At 52.1% G+C, this 15,749-nt stretch overlaps 1 protein-coding gene across 5 annotated transcripts in view; it reads left to right on the forward strand.

Annotated features, from left to right (window-relative positions):
- Positions 1-15,749, forward strand: part of Epha10 (EPH receptor A10) — a 35,964-nt gene that overhangs the window by 16,979 nt on the left and 3,236 nt on the right. For 2 of the 5 annotated variants that reach the window (XM_036177272.1, XM_036177273.1), the window contains 7 exons: positions 502-635; positions 5,204-5,375; positions 8,019-8,127; positions 13,632-13,690; positions 13,806-13,931; positions 14,800-14,985; positions 15,602-15,663. In XM_036177272.1, the coding sequence (XP_036033165.1) occupies positions 502-635; positions 5,204-5,375; positions 8,019-8,127; positions 13,632-13,690; positions 13,806-13,931; positions 14,800-14,985; positions 15,602-15,663 (848 nt within the window). The other 3 variants (XM_036177274.1, XM_036177275.1, XM_036177276.1) reach the window with 3 other exon arrangements.

Raw genomic sequence — 15,749 nt, forward strand, 5'->3', positions numbered from 1 at the left:
CTGTGGGCTTCCCATGGTTTTTTGTTTTGTTTTGTTTTGTTTTGTTTTTTGTTTTTTGTTTTTGTTTTTGTTTTTTAAATTTATCATGTTGGGAGAGTTTTCCTTCTAATATTCGCTTGCCTGCAGCCACACCACCGTGTACAAGCCTGTCTCGGCTCCACACTCTGTCTTCAAACCACAGAAAGGCTGAAGGATTAGAACCAAACAGGGTGAGGGAAACTGGGTGGAGGGAAGGCAAGCAGGACTTCTGCCACTAGACAATGAAGTTGAGAAGCCTTGGCCAGAGACTCTCTCTCCTTAAGCCTCTGGTCCCACCGACTCTGCCCCTCAGGCCCCCTCAACAGTCCCCATCTCCACCCACAGGTCACGCCCCCCCCCCCCCCCCCCCCCCCCTCCGCCCCATCTAACAATGCGCCCAAGTGCGTACCCCGCACCTCCTGCCTTCACCAGGACCTTGGGGACAGTGGGTCCAGAAGGAGCATCCCCTCTGCTTACTTTCAGCACCCTGGGAGGAGGATGAGATCCGCAGGGACCGAGTGGAGCCCCAGAGCGTGTCCCTGTCGTGGCGGGAACCTGTCTCTGCTGGAGCTCCCGGAGCCAATGGCACAGAGTATGAGATCCGCTACTATGAGAAGGTGAGTCTCGGCTGGAAGCCATCGGGATCCAGGCCTGCCTGCCTCGCTCAGACTTATTCCTCTGACATTCCAAACACAGCTGCGACCTCCTGAGGTCCTTCCTTCCTTTGCCCCTTCCTTTCCCTCTCTCCTTCTTCACCCATGGACAGCTCCATTTCACCTCCTTGGATAAGGGTTTAGCGGAGATGAAGAGCTCGCTCTGGGGCAGGTCTGTTTTGTCTGGCTGAGTTTACAGATACCATCTACAAACTTTGTAATGGAAAGGCACACAGAGATATACATGTGACCACAGGAGCACTTTGCCAGGCTGGAATATGTTCCAGAATGGAGACCTGCATTCCTGTGATTTACTATATAAAAGGGTAGAGTGGTAAATCACTTATGAAATTCATACACACTTATGTACGTTAAAATACATACACACTCAGCTGGGCATGGTGGTACATGCCTTTAACCCCAGCAATTGGGAGTCAGGCAAGCAGATCTCTGAGTTTGAGGCCAGTGTGGTCTACAGAGAGAGTTCTAGGCCAGCCAGGGATGCACAGAGAGACCCTGTCTCAAAAAACCAAACCACAAACAAATAGAACATACTCATCGTGAACTCCATAGAGGTATTTTTACTTTTGAGATAGGGTCTTGCTATGTAGCCCTGGCTGACTTTGGATTCAAGCAGTTCTCCTGCCTCAGCCTTTTGAGTGCTAGGGTTGGACCACCATCCCCAGCTTTCCATATAGCAAACAGTCGGGGATAAGATCCTTTCTGTTTGCTTTGGGACAGGCTCTCTCTGCTGAGCCTCAGTTGGTCTGAGATTCACTATGTATTCAAGGCTGGCCTTGAACTTACTCTGACCCTCCAACCTCTGTGTCCCCAGATCTGGGATTGTACACATGCACCACACTGTCTGATGTTGATGTTCATAAGATACTTTCACTGATTTTTTTTTTCTCTTTGTTTTGGAGACAGAGTGTTGCTATGTAGCCTTGGCTGGCCTCCAACTCTGTGGCTCCTCCTGCTTCTGCCTCCTGAGTGCTGGGATTGGCGGTGTGTGCCACCACACCCAGCCTTTTGCTGAGTTTCTTGGCTTTTCTCCCCATCCCACCCACCCCAGGCTGGCTCTAGTGTCCCTCGTCACAAATAGCTTTACATTTTCCTCTTTTCTCCTTGTCTACCCTTCTTTCATCGATGGTTCACTTGTTTATTTTTATTGTGAGATCAGGTCTTATGTAGCCAGCTAGCCTCCGGCCTCCCCCTCCCAAGTGCTGGGATTACAGACATGTGCCTCCTCCTGCCTTTCTCTTCTTGTGTGTGTTTTTAAATCTGTGCTAACAGTTCAGCCGCGATGTGATGAATGGAGTTATTTCCCAATCCAAGCTCTTTCCCTATCCATTTGGTGTCTTTAACTCTGAGATGTGATCTTCCGTGAAACAGTGCCTCACTTTTATGCAAATTAATTCATTAAAGAGAAACTTCTTCCCACATGTGATAAAATTCTGCTCCCTCAGCAGCATGTAGGGCTTTGCTGAGTCAGATAATAGCTTTTGATTACTAGAAGTCTGTTGAGAGCTGTGATAGTTGGGGTGCCCAGGGAAAAAATAGGGTCACTGAATCACTTTTGAATGCATGGGCCTGGATGAGCAGAGGATGAGGAGCTGCTGGCTGAGGTGGAGAACCACAGAGGAGAGAGAGGGGCTGCATGATGAGTATGGTGTTGCTCTATATGAGGCTGTCAGCTATCCGGGTGGACTTCCTGTATGTCTGAAGCTCAGATCAAAGCTGTGGGCTGGAGAGATAGGGTTGGGGGAGAACTTTGAACACAGAAATGGCAGCTAAAGGAGAGATGTCTGTGAGAAGGATGGCCAGAACAGGAGGAGCCCTGGCATTTAGGTGACAGCAGTGAGGGCCATTGGGAGAGAGCAGTGTATACAGCAGGTGCTTAGAAAAGACACACAAGAGCTGGAGAGATGGCTCAGCGGTCAAGAGCACTAGCTGCTCTTCCAGAGGTCCTGAGTTCAGTTCCCAGCAACCACATGGTGGCTCACAACCATCTGTAAGGACATCTGGCGCCCTCTTCTGGCCTGCAGGCATGCATGCAAGCAGGACACTACATAATAAATAAATCTGAAAAGAAGAGATGCACAAAACCACCACTCAGTTGTCTGAGCATAGGCAAGAGTCTCAAGGCTGAGCTGCTGCATGCCTCAGGCCCTTGATCAATGACTGTGATGAATATGCTGGGGACAAAGGCCCCCGAAAGAAGAGCAAGTACCAAAGGGGCTGGCTGTGTTTGACATGATTCTGGGTCTCCAGATAGAGACTTGTCTGAGAGTTTTTCTCTGGCACCAAAGTGCCTTCCACATCAACCTTCTCTACACTTCAGCCCAGCCTCCTGCACAGAAGGACTTGCTCTTAGCTCATGTGGCACCCATCCCACCTTACCACCTACAGCCTCGGTCTGTTTTCTTTCTAGGTGAATGAGTTACATTGATAAGATGAAATGCCAGAGATAAACAACCCTAGAAAGGAAGGGCTTGTTTTCCACTCACAGTCTGAAGGTGGGGAAGGCAAGATGGTGGTAGTATGTGAGGCTTCTGGTCATGTTGTCTGCAGTCAGGAAGCAGAGAGATGGATGCTAGTGCTCAGCTCACGGTTTCCTTTTTTTCCCCCCCAAGACAGGGTTTCTCTGTAGCTTTGGAGGCTGTCCTGGAACTTGCTTTGGAGACCAGGCTGGCCTCGAACTCACAGAGATCCACCTGCCTCTGCCTCCCGAGTGCTGGGATTACAGGCGTGCGCCACCACCGCCCGGCACATTTTCCTTTTTACTGGTTCCATATCCTTGGAGATGATGCCACATGCATTCCAGGTGGGTCTTTCCTCCTCAGTTGAAGGTCTGTAGAAACATCTTCACAGACACACGCAGAGACTTCATGTCCAGTCTGGCTGGCAGCAACTATTAACTAGGATGAGGCTGGGAAGCTGGTCCAGAGAGTAAAGCACTTGAAGAATGTGGGTTGAATCCCCAGCACTCACACATCTGGAACTCTAACACTGGGAGGTGCAATGGAAGGATCCTCAGAGCTTGCTGACCAGCCAATCTAGCCTAATCAGCAAGCTCCAGGTTCAGAGAGAGACCCCGTCTCAATAAGTGGAGAGCAATAAAGGAAGACACCTAGCATATACCTTCGGCCTCCAGTTGTGTGTGCAAGCACACACACACACACTCACATGCACACACAAGCACACACAAGCACGTGCACACACAAGCACACACACACTCACATGCACACACAAGCACATACACACACACACTCACATGCACACACAAGCACATACACACATGCACGCACACACACATAAATGAACCATCACACCAAAGATGGTTTGACTGTTCAGATGTTCAAGGGAGAATCTGATGAGTCCTTGTTGAGTCAGAGTCTGCCCTGTAGCCATGAGTGTCATTGTCCGGGAAAATGAGGGACCACAGGCTATAGGCAGGCATTTGACTTTCCAGTCTGTGGGTGTGGCGGGAACGCTAAGGTGTGGGTGGGAACAAATGACAGGAGGAGCCTCCTGAGGACTTTTGGGTGCCAGGTGTACTGGGGTACAGCAAAGGACAGACCTGAAGATTTAGAAGTGCCCCCCTTCCTTAACAAGGAAAGAGAAATGTTGACCCTAGAGGGCTGCATAAGGGCTGTAAGGGGTGTGGGGGCCAGCACAGTGGCCCGCAGCCAGTAGGCCCTCACCAGTCACAGCCAGTGTCCTCCCCTGTCTCCAGCTAAGCAAGTCTTTATCCCCTTGAGCCCAGGCTCCTCGTGGTGATAAATAAAAAAGGGAAATTGGGTACCTTTCAGAGGGCCTTGCCAAGGTATGCCACTCAGTAAACACGCCATGCCCCACAGAGTTAGCACAGGGGGTTTGTTGGGGGAGGGGAGAGGAGAAAAGAGAAAGAGTGAAAGGTTGTGTTAGAGTGGGGACGTGAAAGAGGCAGGCAGACAGACGGACAAAAAAGGAAAGGAGAGGCAAGAGAGATTAAGAGAGCGAGCTGTGCTCTGGGGGGCACTTTTCAGGGGTGCACGTCGGATAGCTGGGTGATGGTGGAAAGGCGCTTGGCGACAGGTGATGTCATAACTGCTGTGGCGGCAGAGGCAGGCTGCTGCCACAGCGGAGACTAACACTCCTCATCTGTGAAACAAAAACCGAGCAAAGCCAACAAGATAACCTTGACTCTCCTCTGCTTTGCAAATCAGATGACAGGGATGGAAAAAGCCTCCTGAGTGTCAAGGACAGGGCAGGTGGCAGTGTATGGCTTGCTTGGGCTCTGGCCTACCTCACCCCTGGACTGCCAAGCCCTGGTAGCCACCACCTGGGCACCCCTGCAAAGGAGGCTCTGGCCTATTAAGGGATGAGTTTTGAGGAGAGAGGCACTTGGGACTCTGATGGGAGAAATCTCTGCTGTCTCCCACGATGGTCGGGGTCAGGTTTCCCCACCCAACTCACGGGAAGTCCCTTGTCTTCCTGCTCCCCTCCTCTCAGCCTCCTGGGTCTGGGCCTCACTACTCCATCCTCTCCAGGGTCAGAGTGAGCAGACTTACTCCACAGTGAAGACAGGGGCACCGGCTGTCACTGTCACCAACCTGAAGCCTGCTACTAGATACGTTTTTCAGATCCGGGCAGCCTCCCCAGGGCCATCATGGGAGACCCAGAGCTTCAACCCAAGTATCGAAGTGCAGACCCCAGGGGAAGGTAAGTGGTGTGCATGTGGAGGGCGCTGGATGCAGGCAGGAGGTAGGGACAAGTGTATCGGTAAGGGAGCCGCAGAAGAGATGCTTTGCATCTACTTAGCTAAACAATTTGAGATCCACTGGGCATCTTCCCTGGAGAACACTGCAGAGGCCTCAGGGACAGCTGGTGCTCCCCTTCTTGAAGGATGCATCTTCAGTGACCCAGCCTCTTTCCTAGGCTTCTCAAGGCCACCTCTTTCTGGGCCTTGTTGGATCCTTCCCACTGCTCTTCTCTCTGCCATGACAAAGATCCACCTTGGGGTACCGTCCCTCTCTCCCACCAGGATTAGCCTGTGAAACCAACTCCCCTGAAGGGGAGGAGAACTGGAAGGGATCCAAGTGAGCACATTTTATTTTTAATTAATTAATTTCTTATTTATTTATTTTTTTTTTCTGGAGCTGAGGACCGAACCCAGGGCCTTGTGCTTGCTAGGCAAGCGCTCTACCACTGAGCTAAATCCCCAACCCAATCCCTGCACATTTTAAGTGCTGGGCTTGGTGACACAGGCCAGCAATCTGGGCACTTGGAAGGCTTGAGATAGGAAGATCAAAAGGTGTTCAAGGCCAAGAGCCTCTACACAGAGTTCAAGGTCGGCCTGGGTGGCATAAATAAATGGCTGAGCTGGTGGTGCACACTTATAATCCCAGCACTTGGGAGGGAATGGAGAACCGAGAGTTTGGGGCTAGCCTGGGCTATATGAAATCCTGGCTCAAGGAACAAGAAAGGAAGGGAGGAAGCGGAAGGAAGTGGGAGAGAAGTGAGTGGTGTGTAAATTACGTCTTGAAGTTCTAACAACAGAGGAAAAGCTGAACTTTTTCCTGATCTTGAATTGGCCCCGCTTCCTGGTATCTAGCTAGCTCCCTTCTTCCCCATCTCTCCCCTGCCTTCCCTCCCCTCCCCATTCCCTGTCAGTGTGTGTGCCAGCAGCTCCGCCTCACTGCTCAGCCTGCTGCAAACCCAGCCCTCAGGATCTCACCTCTATCTACCCTGCGCAGTTCAGGAAGGTGTTTTCCCCAACAAAGGCAGCTCCCCCTAAGAGGCATTCTGGCACCAGCTGTCAAGATAAGAATTCTTCCCAACCTGCTACACGACTCTAATCCAAGATAGGAAGTGCTGGGAGCCCAAGGGGAGGTGAAGATAACATTGGGGAGGGAGCTCCGTTCTGGGAAGGTAGACAGCACGTCTTGCTGGAATGTTTGTGCTTGGCCTCCGGGCAGGTGCTGGCCAGATGAGATTAGAGCTGTGTCTTAAGGCCTGGGTCTATTTGAACCAGTGGAAGTGAGTAGGGAAGGTATTTGCATGGAGGAAGCCATCTGAGCCAAAGCCCTCATCACGCCTGTATCCCTGACCCCATTGCCCGGGTCCCCGTTCTCCTTCTTCCGCATCCTGAAGCTGCTACAGACAGCCATCTTTCTACTCGGTTAGTGCCCAGTACTCCCCCCCCCCCCAACAGTTATACTGAACCTGTCCTTTCTCAGGCCCCTCCTCTCCATCCCCACTGCCAGCTCCACCCGCTGCCCGCTGCCCTTGTCCTTTCCTCTCCAGCCAGGCAGGCAGGAATCTGTCCGCCACTCCTAGTGAGCCTCAGGGTAGTTCTCCTTAGCCTGCACCCAAGGGTCTCTAGTTATGCCTCTCCAAGTTCCCCAACCCTGACTCAGCTTCCACCCTGTTATCCTCTGCCTCTGGACAGTGTAGCTTCCAGTTTGTGGGGATGCTTCCGTTTCCCAGGCCCCCATCAGGGCCTGGGATACAGCCTGAATCTTTCAGTCTTCCAGCGCCCCACCCCCCTCCAGCTTCCTCAGGGACATCAAGAAGGAAGGGCTGGCTTCTGCTCTGCTCACCTTCTCTCCCCCCCCCCCCCCCCCCCCCCCCCCGTTAAGTATTGTTTACTAACTTAGTTTCAGAACTGCTTTGGCATCAGGCAGAGGGTTTTGGGGACAGTTCTAATCCTGGGTTCACCTGGGTATGGTGGCACATGACTATAATCCCAGCAGTTGGGAGGTGGAGGCAGAAGGGTCGGGAGTTCAAAGCAAAGTCATCATTGGCTACGTGAGTTGGAGGCCAGCCAAGGCTACGTGATACCCCATTTCGAAAACAAAGCAAACCCCCACAAAATCCTATCTTTTTCACTTAGGAGCTAGCTATGTGACTTTGGACGACTTAGGTGACTTTCTTCAACCTGTCTCCTCCACTTGACCTGGAGAGTAACCCTTGCAGGACTGTTGTGTGAGACAGGACAATATAGTTCCGGCACAAGGAGCCTGTCTTAGATGCGGGTGTGCAGTTAACAGACTGCCGCTGGCAGATACTCTGTGTTGAGAAAGGAACTCTCAGTAGAGGCTGTGACCCCCAGGGAGCTTCTGAAAGTCTTTTGCCCCAGCTGCCTGCACTCTTGCCTCCTCTCAGAGCTGGGCTGCAGTAGAGAGGTGATGTCTGCAAACAGAGGTTTGACCTTCCAGTTGCCACTGTGGGCATTGGTGCTGCTGTGTACCGAGGGGCTGAGGGGTCCTCCTTAGTGACAAAAGTCTCTCTTGGTGCTTGCTCCGGAGCCTAGTCCTCTGCCTGTCTCAGCCCCCTGTTCTGTTGTGCTTTGTTTTTCCCTAGTTGCCTCGGGGTCCAGAGACCAGAGCCCTGCAGTCGTTGTTACTGTTGTGACCATCTCAGCCCTGCTGGTCCTGGGCTCTGTGATGAGTGTGCTGGCCATCTGGAGGAGGTAGGTGGTTGGTTTCATCCTGGTGACCTCTGGTGGGTTCTGTCCCCATGTGTATAAAATATGTACACACAAGTATCTATAAGTGCAACACACACACACACACACACACACACACACACACACATACACACACACACAGAGGCAAGTCTACAGACTCAAGCACACTGCTACATAGATCCCAGTGCTGCCAGGGAACGCAAGCGTCCGCAACCCCAGCACTTAGGAGGAGGAGCAGGAGGGTCAGAGGTTCAACTACTTCAGTGGCTATATATAGAATTTGAGGCCAGCCTGGGCTACATGAGACCTTTGTCTTGCTTCCCTGTTCCTTCAAAAAAGATACTAGTGTGGCCGGTACGGCCCCTCCCCCACATGCTGTTCATGCACCAGCTGCAGGCTCTGCAGCTAGCTCAGCCGTGCCGGGATGAAGGGGATTTAGCTCCTTAATTCATTAAATGTCAGAAGGCATCACTGAGGATGGAATCAAGCCCCAGCTGCTCTGGTGTGATTAGGATTCTCCTGAGGCACTCGGAGGGCCCCAGCTCTGGCCCCAAGGGATCTGGAGCCCCTTGAACACAAGCAAAGAGAAAGTCAGTACATGGGTGAGAGAGAGGGGGACAGGGAGGGAAACTCCCTGTCTGAGCCATGTCCCTCTCCACAAAGAAGCTTGCAGGCAGAGAAAGCATGGGGGAGACAGATCTGGAGCCTGGTCGGATCTGGCTGAAAGACCCTTAGACATTCCCTTTGGACAAAGCAGAGGCTTCAGCCATGTGTATTCCCTACCCTTCCCAGGACCATCCTGCTATGCCCAGAGGCCCCTGGCAGCCGCAGTCTGGGGCTGTGATAGGCAGAGCTAGTGAGTTGGAAATGGGTTCAGGGGAAAAGTGGGCTGGCTGGGGAGCCACTTCTCAATAGTCTGAGCCACCTGTGAGCCAGAGGGACAGTGGGTGTTTCTTTGACACTGGCTATTTGCATTTTTTTGATATCCTGTCTAAAAAAAAAGCAGTGGCAGGACAAGATCTGGGAACTCCTTTCTCATGGAGCTTACCTTTAGGTCCACGCTCTGGGCCTGTTGGAAAAGCAGGGATGGGCAGCTGCAGAGGACAGCTCATCCCAGCTTTAACTATGGGGCTGTGGAGAAACAAGTGCACTGGGGCAGGCCAGGAGACAGCTGCAGACTCCATGTCTAACTGTCCGTCAGCGAGGAGAGCCCGGGAGCAGATTACCATACTAAGTAATTTGATGACAAGGTTTCCTTTGTAAAGCCTTAGTTTGATTTGTGTGTATTGTGAGAGTGATGGTGTGTGTGTGTGTGTGTGTGTGTGTGTGTGTGTGTGTGTGTCCTTGGAGATCAGAAGAGGACATCAGATCCTTTGGAGCTATAGGCGGTGTGAGCCACCTAATGTGGGTCCTGGGAAGTGAACACTGGTCCTCTGGAAGGGGACTGAGCCGTCTCCCCAGCCCTCACGCTAACATTTTCATATAGACTTTGTTTCATAGTTGAAACGATTACTTATATTAAATGTAAATATAAATTCGGCTAAACCCTGATAGAGCCGAAGACAACAGAGGAACGATCAGCTGACCCAGCCTCTCTACCTCTTTTTAAGCCCCTCCCTACTACTTCCTGTGCCCCCGCTAGCTGGGTCTTCCAAAACCTCTATGGCTAATTCTGGTCAGCCAAGCATGGACTCTGCTCTCTGCTTGAAGGTTTAACTTTATTGGCAGTCTCGGAGTGTCCATGTGAACACATAGTTTGCTTTAGTTTGGGTTCTCCTGTCATTCCTGCATCCACTTAGCCTTCCCTCATCTCTGCCCCTCTCTCTGGACGTCCCCTGTCATATATGAGTCCCTTCAGTCATCGCTCTAGGTGACCTCAGCAGCCACTGGGTGGCCAGCCTGGCCTCTTGGTTTCTCAAGGTTTTATTCCCAAGCCCCTCTCTGTGTCTCTCATAGCCCTCCGGCCATTCCCTTTGGAAATGCTCTACCATCAGGTGCATAACGCCATTCTACTTGGGCCTGCCAAGGCCCTGTCCTTGTCTCTTACTCTGTCAGTCATGTCTGTGGCTCTACTCTTTAGAATCCTCGCTGGCCCCCCAATGTCTCCTGGTGAAGGCTAGAACCCCCGCCTGCCTCATAAGCATTCTCATTTCTTAGCTGTAGAGAAGGAGCCTTCCTCTTAGGCAGGATGAGCCCTTCTCCCCAGAAGAGAGTCCCTCTTACTGCTTCAGGAGCACATTACTACTCAAAATACCCTCCTCTTCCCCCATACAGAGCACTGTGCCTTAGTTACTTTTCTGCTGCTGTGTGAAGATGTCATGATCAAAGGGTCGTCATCACTGTTCCATTGCTGTGAAGAGACGCCATGACCACAGCAACTCCTATAAAGGGAAATATTTCGTTGGGGCTGGCTTTCCATTCAGAGATTCAGTCCATTATCATCATGGTGAGCATGCAGGCAGACATGGTGCTGGAGAGGTATCTGGGAGTTCTATATCTGAATCCACAGGCCACAGTAAGTGACCATGAGCCCCTAGGCAGGCTTGAGCTTCTGAGACCTCAAAGCCTGCCCACCTAGTGATATACTTCCTCCAAGAAAACCTCCAGCAAGGCCACACCTCCTAATGGTGCCACTCTCTGTGAGCCTATGGAACCACCACACAAGGCAGCTTAGAAGAAAGAGTCCATGACCATCATGGTGAGGAGCATGGCAGCAGGCAGGCATGCCATGGAGCAGAAGCTGGAGCTTACACTGGATTCACAAACACAAGACAGAGAGAGAGAGAGAGAGAGAGAGAGAGAGAGAGAGAGAGAGAGAGAGAAAGAGACAGAGAGGGGGCTAACTGGGGATGTCATGGGCTTTTGAAATCTCAACCACCACCCTCAGTGATACAACTCCTCCAATGAGGCCACACCTATTCTAATAAGACCACACCTCCTTGATCCTTCCCAAACAGTTCCACCAACTGGGGACAAAGCATTCAAATAGATGAGCGTATGGGGCTCATTCTCATCCAAACCACAACACTCTGAGGCTTAGTAAGTGTGTTAGCCATCTGTTGCTGTGACAAGATGTGCAAGACAGTCAACTTATAAGAAAGAAAAGTTTTGTTTTCTTTTAGTTTTTTGGTTTTTTGAGACGTTTTCTCTGTGTAGTTTTGGTGCCTGTCCTGAATCTCATTCTGTAGACCAGGCTGGCCTAGAACTCACAGAGATCTGCCTGGCTCTGCCTCTGGAGTGCTGGGATTAAAGGCGTGTGCTACCACTGCCCAACAAGGAAGAAAACTTTGCGGGGGAGGGTGTGTGTGTCACAATTTCAAAAGTTTGGTTCGTGGCCAATTGGCCTTGATCCTGTGGATGCCAAGTCATCTTGGTGGGAACTTGTAGCAAAGGCAGCTGCTCACTTCAGTGGAAGCCAGGATACAGCAAATCAGGAAGGGACTGGAGTCATAGTATTCTCCTAAAGGCATGCCACCAGTGACCCAACTTCCTTCTCCAAGACCACACCTCTCAAAGGTTCCATCACCTCCTTTTATCACCCCAGTGTGTGGACCAAACCTTTGAGAGACAGCTCAGATCCACACTATAAGCCAGATGTGGTGGCACACACCTTTGAGGTCAGCCTGGTCTACATAGAGAGATGCAAGCTGCCAGGATTACATAGTGAAACCCTGTCTCAAAAGAACAAAACAAAAATAAAACAGAAATAAAACACCCCCACTATAACAGTAAGCTCTCTATTACCGTGATGCTGTTAGGCAGGGGTGTCTTTATCCTGATTTTATTACAGAGAAAAATGGAGCCATCCAGTCCTACAGCCTTTGTGTTTCCAGAGCAGATCACCCTTCCAGGCGCTAGACTTCTTTCTCCTAGATCCCCCCTGCATCTCCCACCACCCTAGGATCTCAGATGTCTGAGCCTGAACTTCCCCTTGTTCTGCCTGGTGCAACTCTCCATGAGCTCTCCCTGCAATCTTCAAGCCCCACAGTCCAGTCTTGTTCTTGTTCCTCCACAGTTCCCTCACCTCTGTCCAGGATCAGCCACCCCATAGCTCAAGCTACTGCCATCTCCTGAGGGGACTATAGAGTGGCGGCCAGAATCTTCATCCCTACCCCTCCATCCCCATCCCACCCCCCCCCCCCCCACCCCGTGTGCTTTCCTTTGCTCCCAGACAAAAGCCAGAGTCTCCACGTGGCCAGGAAAGCTCTGCCTCGGGGTTCCAGATCCAGACTGCTGTGGGCTTTGCCTCTGGCTCAGGACGGATCAGCCTGCTATTCCTCACAGGGTGGCGTGGGGCTCTGTGCCAGGAGTGTGGACTGACACACCTCTGGAGTTTGTGTCTAAGCAGACACAGCAGGAATGGGGATGGAATTGGAAGGCTCGAGATCTGAGTTTAGGACTGTCCTCGGGCTGAGGGGAGGAGGCTGCTGGACAGGGAGCCACAGAGAAGCAACTGAGGCAGCCAAAGGTGCAGAAAGAAGGTGGGGGAGAACCTTCTGTGGGGGTGGCCCAGTAAGTAACAGCTTGCCATAAAGTCTGGACCGAGTTCCATCCTGGGACCCACATGATGGAAGGAGAGAAGCTATTCCCTCAAGTTGTCCTCTGACCCCCCACAGGAGTGAGTCACACACACACATACACACACACACACACAGAGAGAGAGAGAGAGAGAGAGAGAGAGAGAGAGAGACCCCCACAGGAGTGAGTCACACACACACACACACACACACACACACACACACACACACACACAGAGAGAGAGAGAGAGAGAGAGAGAGAGAGAGAGAGAGAGAGAGAAGCAGTTTTTACAAGTTTGTTTTTTTTTTTTCCCCAAAGAAAGCTGGTTGTAAGATGGCTTAGTGAAGCCGGGCGGTGGTGGCACACGCCTTTAATCCCAGCACTCGGGAGGCAGAAACAGGTGGATCTTTGTGAGTTCGAGGCCAGCCTGGTCTACAGAGCGAGATCCAGGAAAGACACAAAGCTACACAGAGAAACCCTGTCTCGAAAAACCAAAAAAAAAAAAAAAAAAAAAAAAAAAGATGGCTTAGTGAGCTGGGCATGGTAGTGCACACCTTTAATCTCAGCACTCCGGAGGCAGAGGCAGGTGGATCTCTGTAGGTCAGCCTGGTCTACAGAGCAAGTTCCAGGACAGCAGGGACTACACAGAGAAACCCTGTCTTGAAAAAACCAAGCCAAACCAAAAAGATGGCTTCGTGGGTAAGGCCACTTGCCATGAAGCTGATGGCAAGCAGCCACAAGGTGGAGGGAGAGAACCAATTTTTGCAACCTGCCCTTTGAGTGACATACATACTATATAAATAAATGAATAGATCAGAAAATAAATTAAAAACGAAAAGAAGCCTCCCAGCCAGCAGGACGAGAAGTCCCTCCCCAGAAGGGGCACAGAGCTTTTCTTTCTGAAAGGATCAAGAGGTGCTGCCCTGGGCGCTGGTGAAGTGGGAAGGGCTGGGGTCGCCTGATGAAAGGATGCCTCTGCGTCCCCACAGGCCCTGCGATGGCAAAGGAAGCGGGGACGCCCACGACGAGGAGGAACTGTATTTCCATTGTGAGTTGTCTGTGCCATACACTCCTCTGCCTTAGACCCCTTCCCAGCCGCCACTTCCTGTTCCCCCAGCATTGAGAGCCCTTTCCTCAGAGCCTCTCTCTCTTTGTGTTCCCAGTCAAAGTCCCGACACGCCGCACATTTCTGGACCCCCAGAGCTGCGGGGACCCGCTGCAGGCTGTGCATCTGTTCGCCAAGGAGCTCGATGCCAAAAGCGTCACCCTGGAGAAGAGCTTGGGAGCAGGCAAGCCCTGGACCCTAGAAGTCTGCAATCATCAGGGAGCTCCGCCCACTGGATAAACCCCACCCACCAGGCAACACCCACTGGGGAAAGCCCGGCGTCTCTGCTATCCCTACCTCTTTTCAGCCAGCGTCCCCCTCCAGTCCTCACCCCATGGCCGGAAGCCCTGCCTCTGCACCGAGGGTACCCCTTCCCCCGAAAGTCCTGCGCCCACCCGAGGTGTTTGTGACCCTGCCCTCTCTCCTCTGTTCCCTAGGTCACCCTGGGACACCTGCCTTCAGGACCTTTCCCAGACAGCCTCCTGAGTATCTCTCACTTTAGTCCCAGGCTTTTATGGGACAGCGGGGAAGGGCGAGTCAAAAACACACCTGATTAGCTGAGCGACTAGGGGCTCACCCTCAGTTGCTCTCTGAGCCAAAGTTTCTCACACACCCCCAAAGGGGCGTGGCATCCGCCACTCAATGGGTTGCTGTGGGAACTCCGCAGGCTCAGGGCAGGGCCTTGCTGGTTCTGAGCATCAGTCTCCTTTTGACGGTTCACAACTGTCAATTACTTTTGCTCCAAGAAACAGGCCTCACCCTGGAACCCTCACAACAGAAGTCAGGAAGGAGCTGTGGGGCAGAATAGAGCTCATCCTCATCAGTCCTTGACTCTGTTGGGTTCAAAGACCTTTGATGGGCAGGCACACGTCTCTAGGCCAAGAGGAAAGAGATGAAGCCCGAGGTGACACTCCTGGTACTCAGGATGCTAGGATTCGAACTCTGGAACTTCCCGCAGCAAGCTAGAAATGACCCACGACCCAGAGTCTCCTCCTTGGTTCAGCCTGCCCCATTTGCTGTCCGGAGTCTGCTGAGGTGCTGTTTCTTTGCAGGACGATTTGGGGACCTGTGCTGTGGCTGCCTGCAGCTGCCTGGTCGCCAGGAGCTGCCTGTGGCCGTACACACTCTGAGGGATGGTTGCTCCGACTCCCAGAGGCTCAGCTTCCTGGCTGAGGCCCTCACCCTTGGCCAGTTTGACCACAGCCATATTGTGCGGCTGGAAGGAGTTGTCACCCGAGGTAGGCCAGGCACTGCACACCCCTGTCTTAGCTGGCTGCTGGGTGGGCTCCCCTGCCAGGGTATGGAGTGGGCTCAGACATAACCTTAGTTCACTAGTTCCCTTTCTCTTCAGTGACTCAGGGTGGCCCCTCTCTTGGAGTGGCCATGATGACCCAGAATGACCTTTCCAATTTGCCAGTGACATTTGGGGAGTGGATCACTTCCTCCTTGACTGATTTTTCTCACCTGACTCCTTGCAGCTCTGACTTGAATCCTGTCCCACTATAGACAGTTGACTTTTTTTTGGGGGGGGGGGTCATTTCTCTGTGTAGCTTTGGAGCCTGTCCTAGAACTTACTCTGTAGACCAGGCTGACCTCGAACTCACAGAGATCCACCTGCCTCTGCCCCCAGAGTGCTGGGATTACAGGCTCGAGCCACCACCGCCTGGCTCAGTTGACTTTTTTGTACCTCAGTGCCAGAACAGGTGGCAGGGCTGAGTACGTGGGATTAATGGGCTGGTGGCAAGATTAGAAAGATTGGCTTTGCTTCTGGCTGTCTTGCCTGAGGTGGAGCTGGTGGGAGGAAGTGTGTACACAGGTAGAGCCAGCAACTTAGTGTGTCTCTCCCTGGCACAGGAAACCCCTTGATGATCGTCACGGAGTACATGAACCTCGGGGCCCTTGATGACTTCCTCAGGGTGAGTGCTTGGAGCCCTGGGTGGGAGAGTACCAATGTCCTATTTTTCTTGTCTCTTCCCTTTTCTCTTGGGCTTGGGATTTGGGA

This window comes from Onychomys torridus, chromosome 2 (assembly GCF_903995425.1).
Source record: "Onychomys torridus chromosome 2, mOncTor1.1, whole genome shotgun sequence".
Classification (NCBI taxonomy): Eukaryota; Metazoa; Chordata; class Mammalia; order Rodentia; family Cricetidae; genus Onychomys; species Onychomys torridus.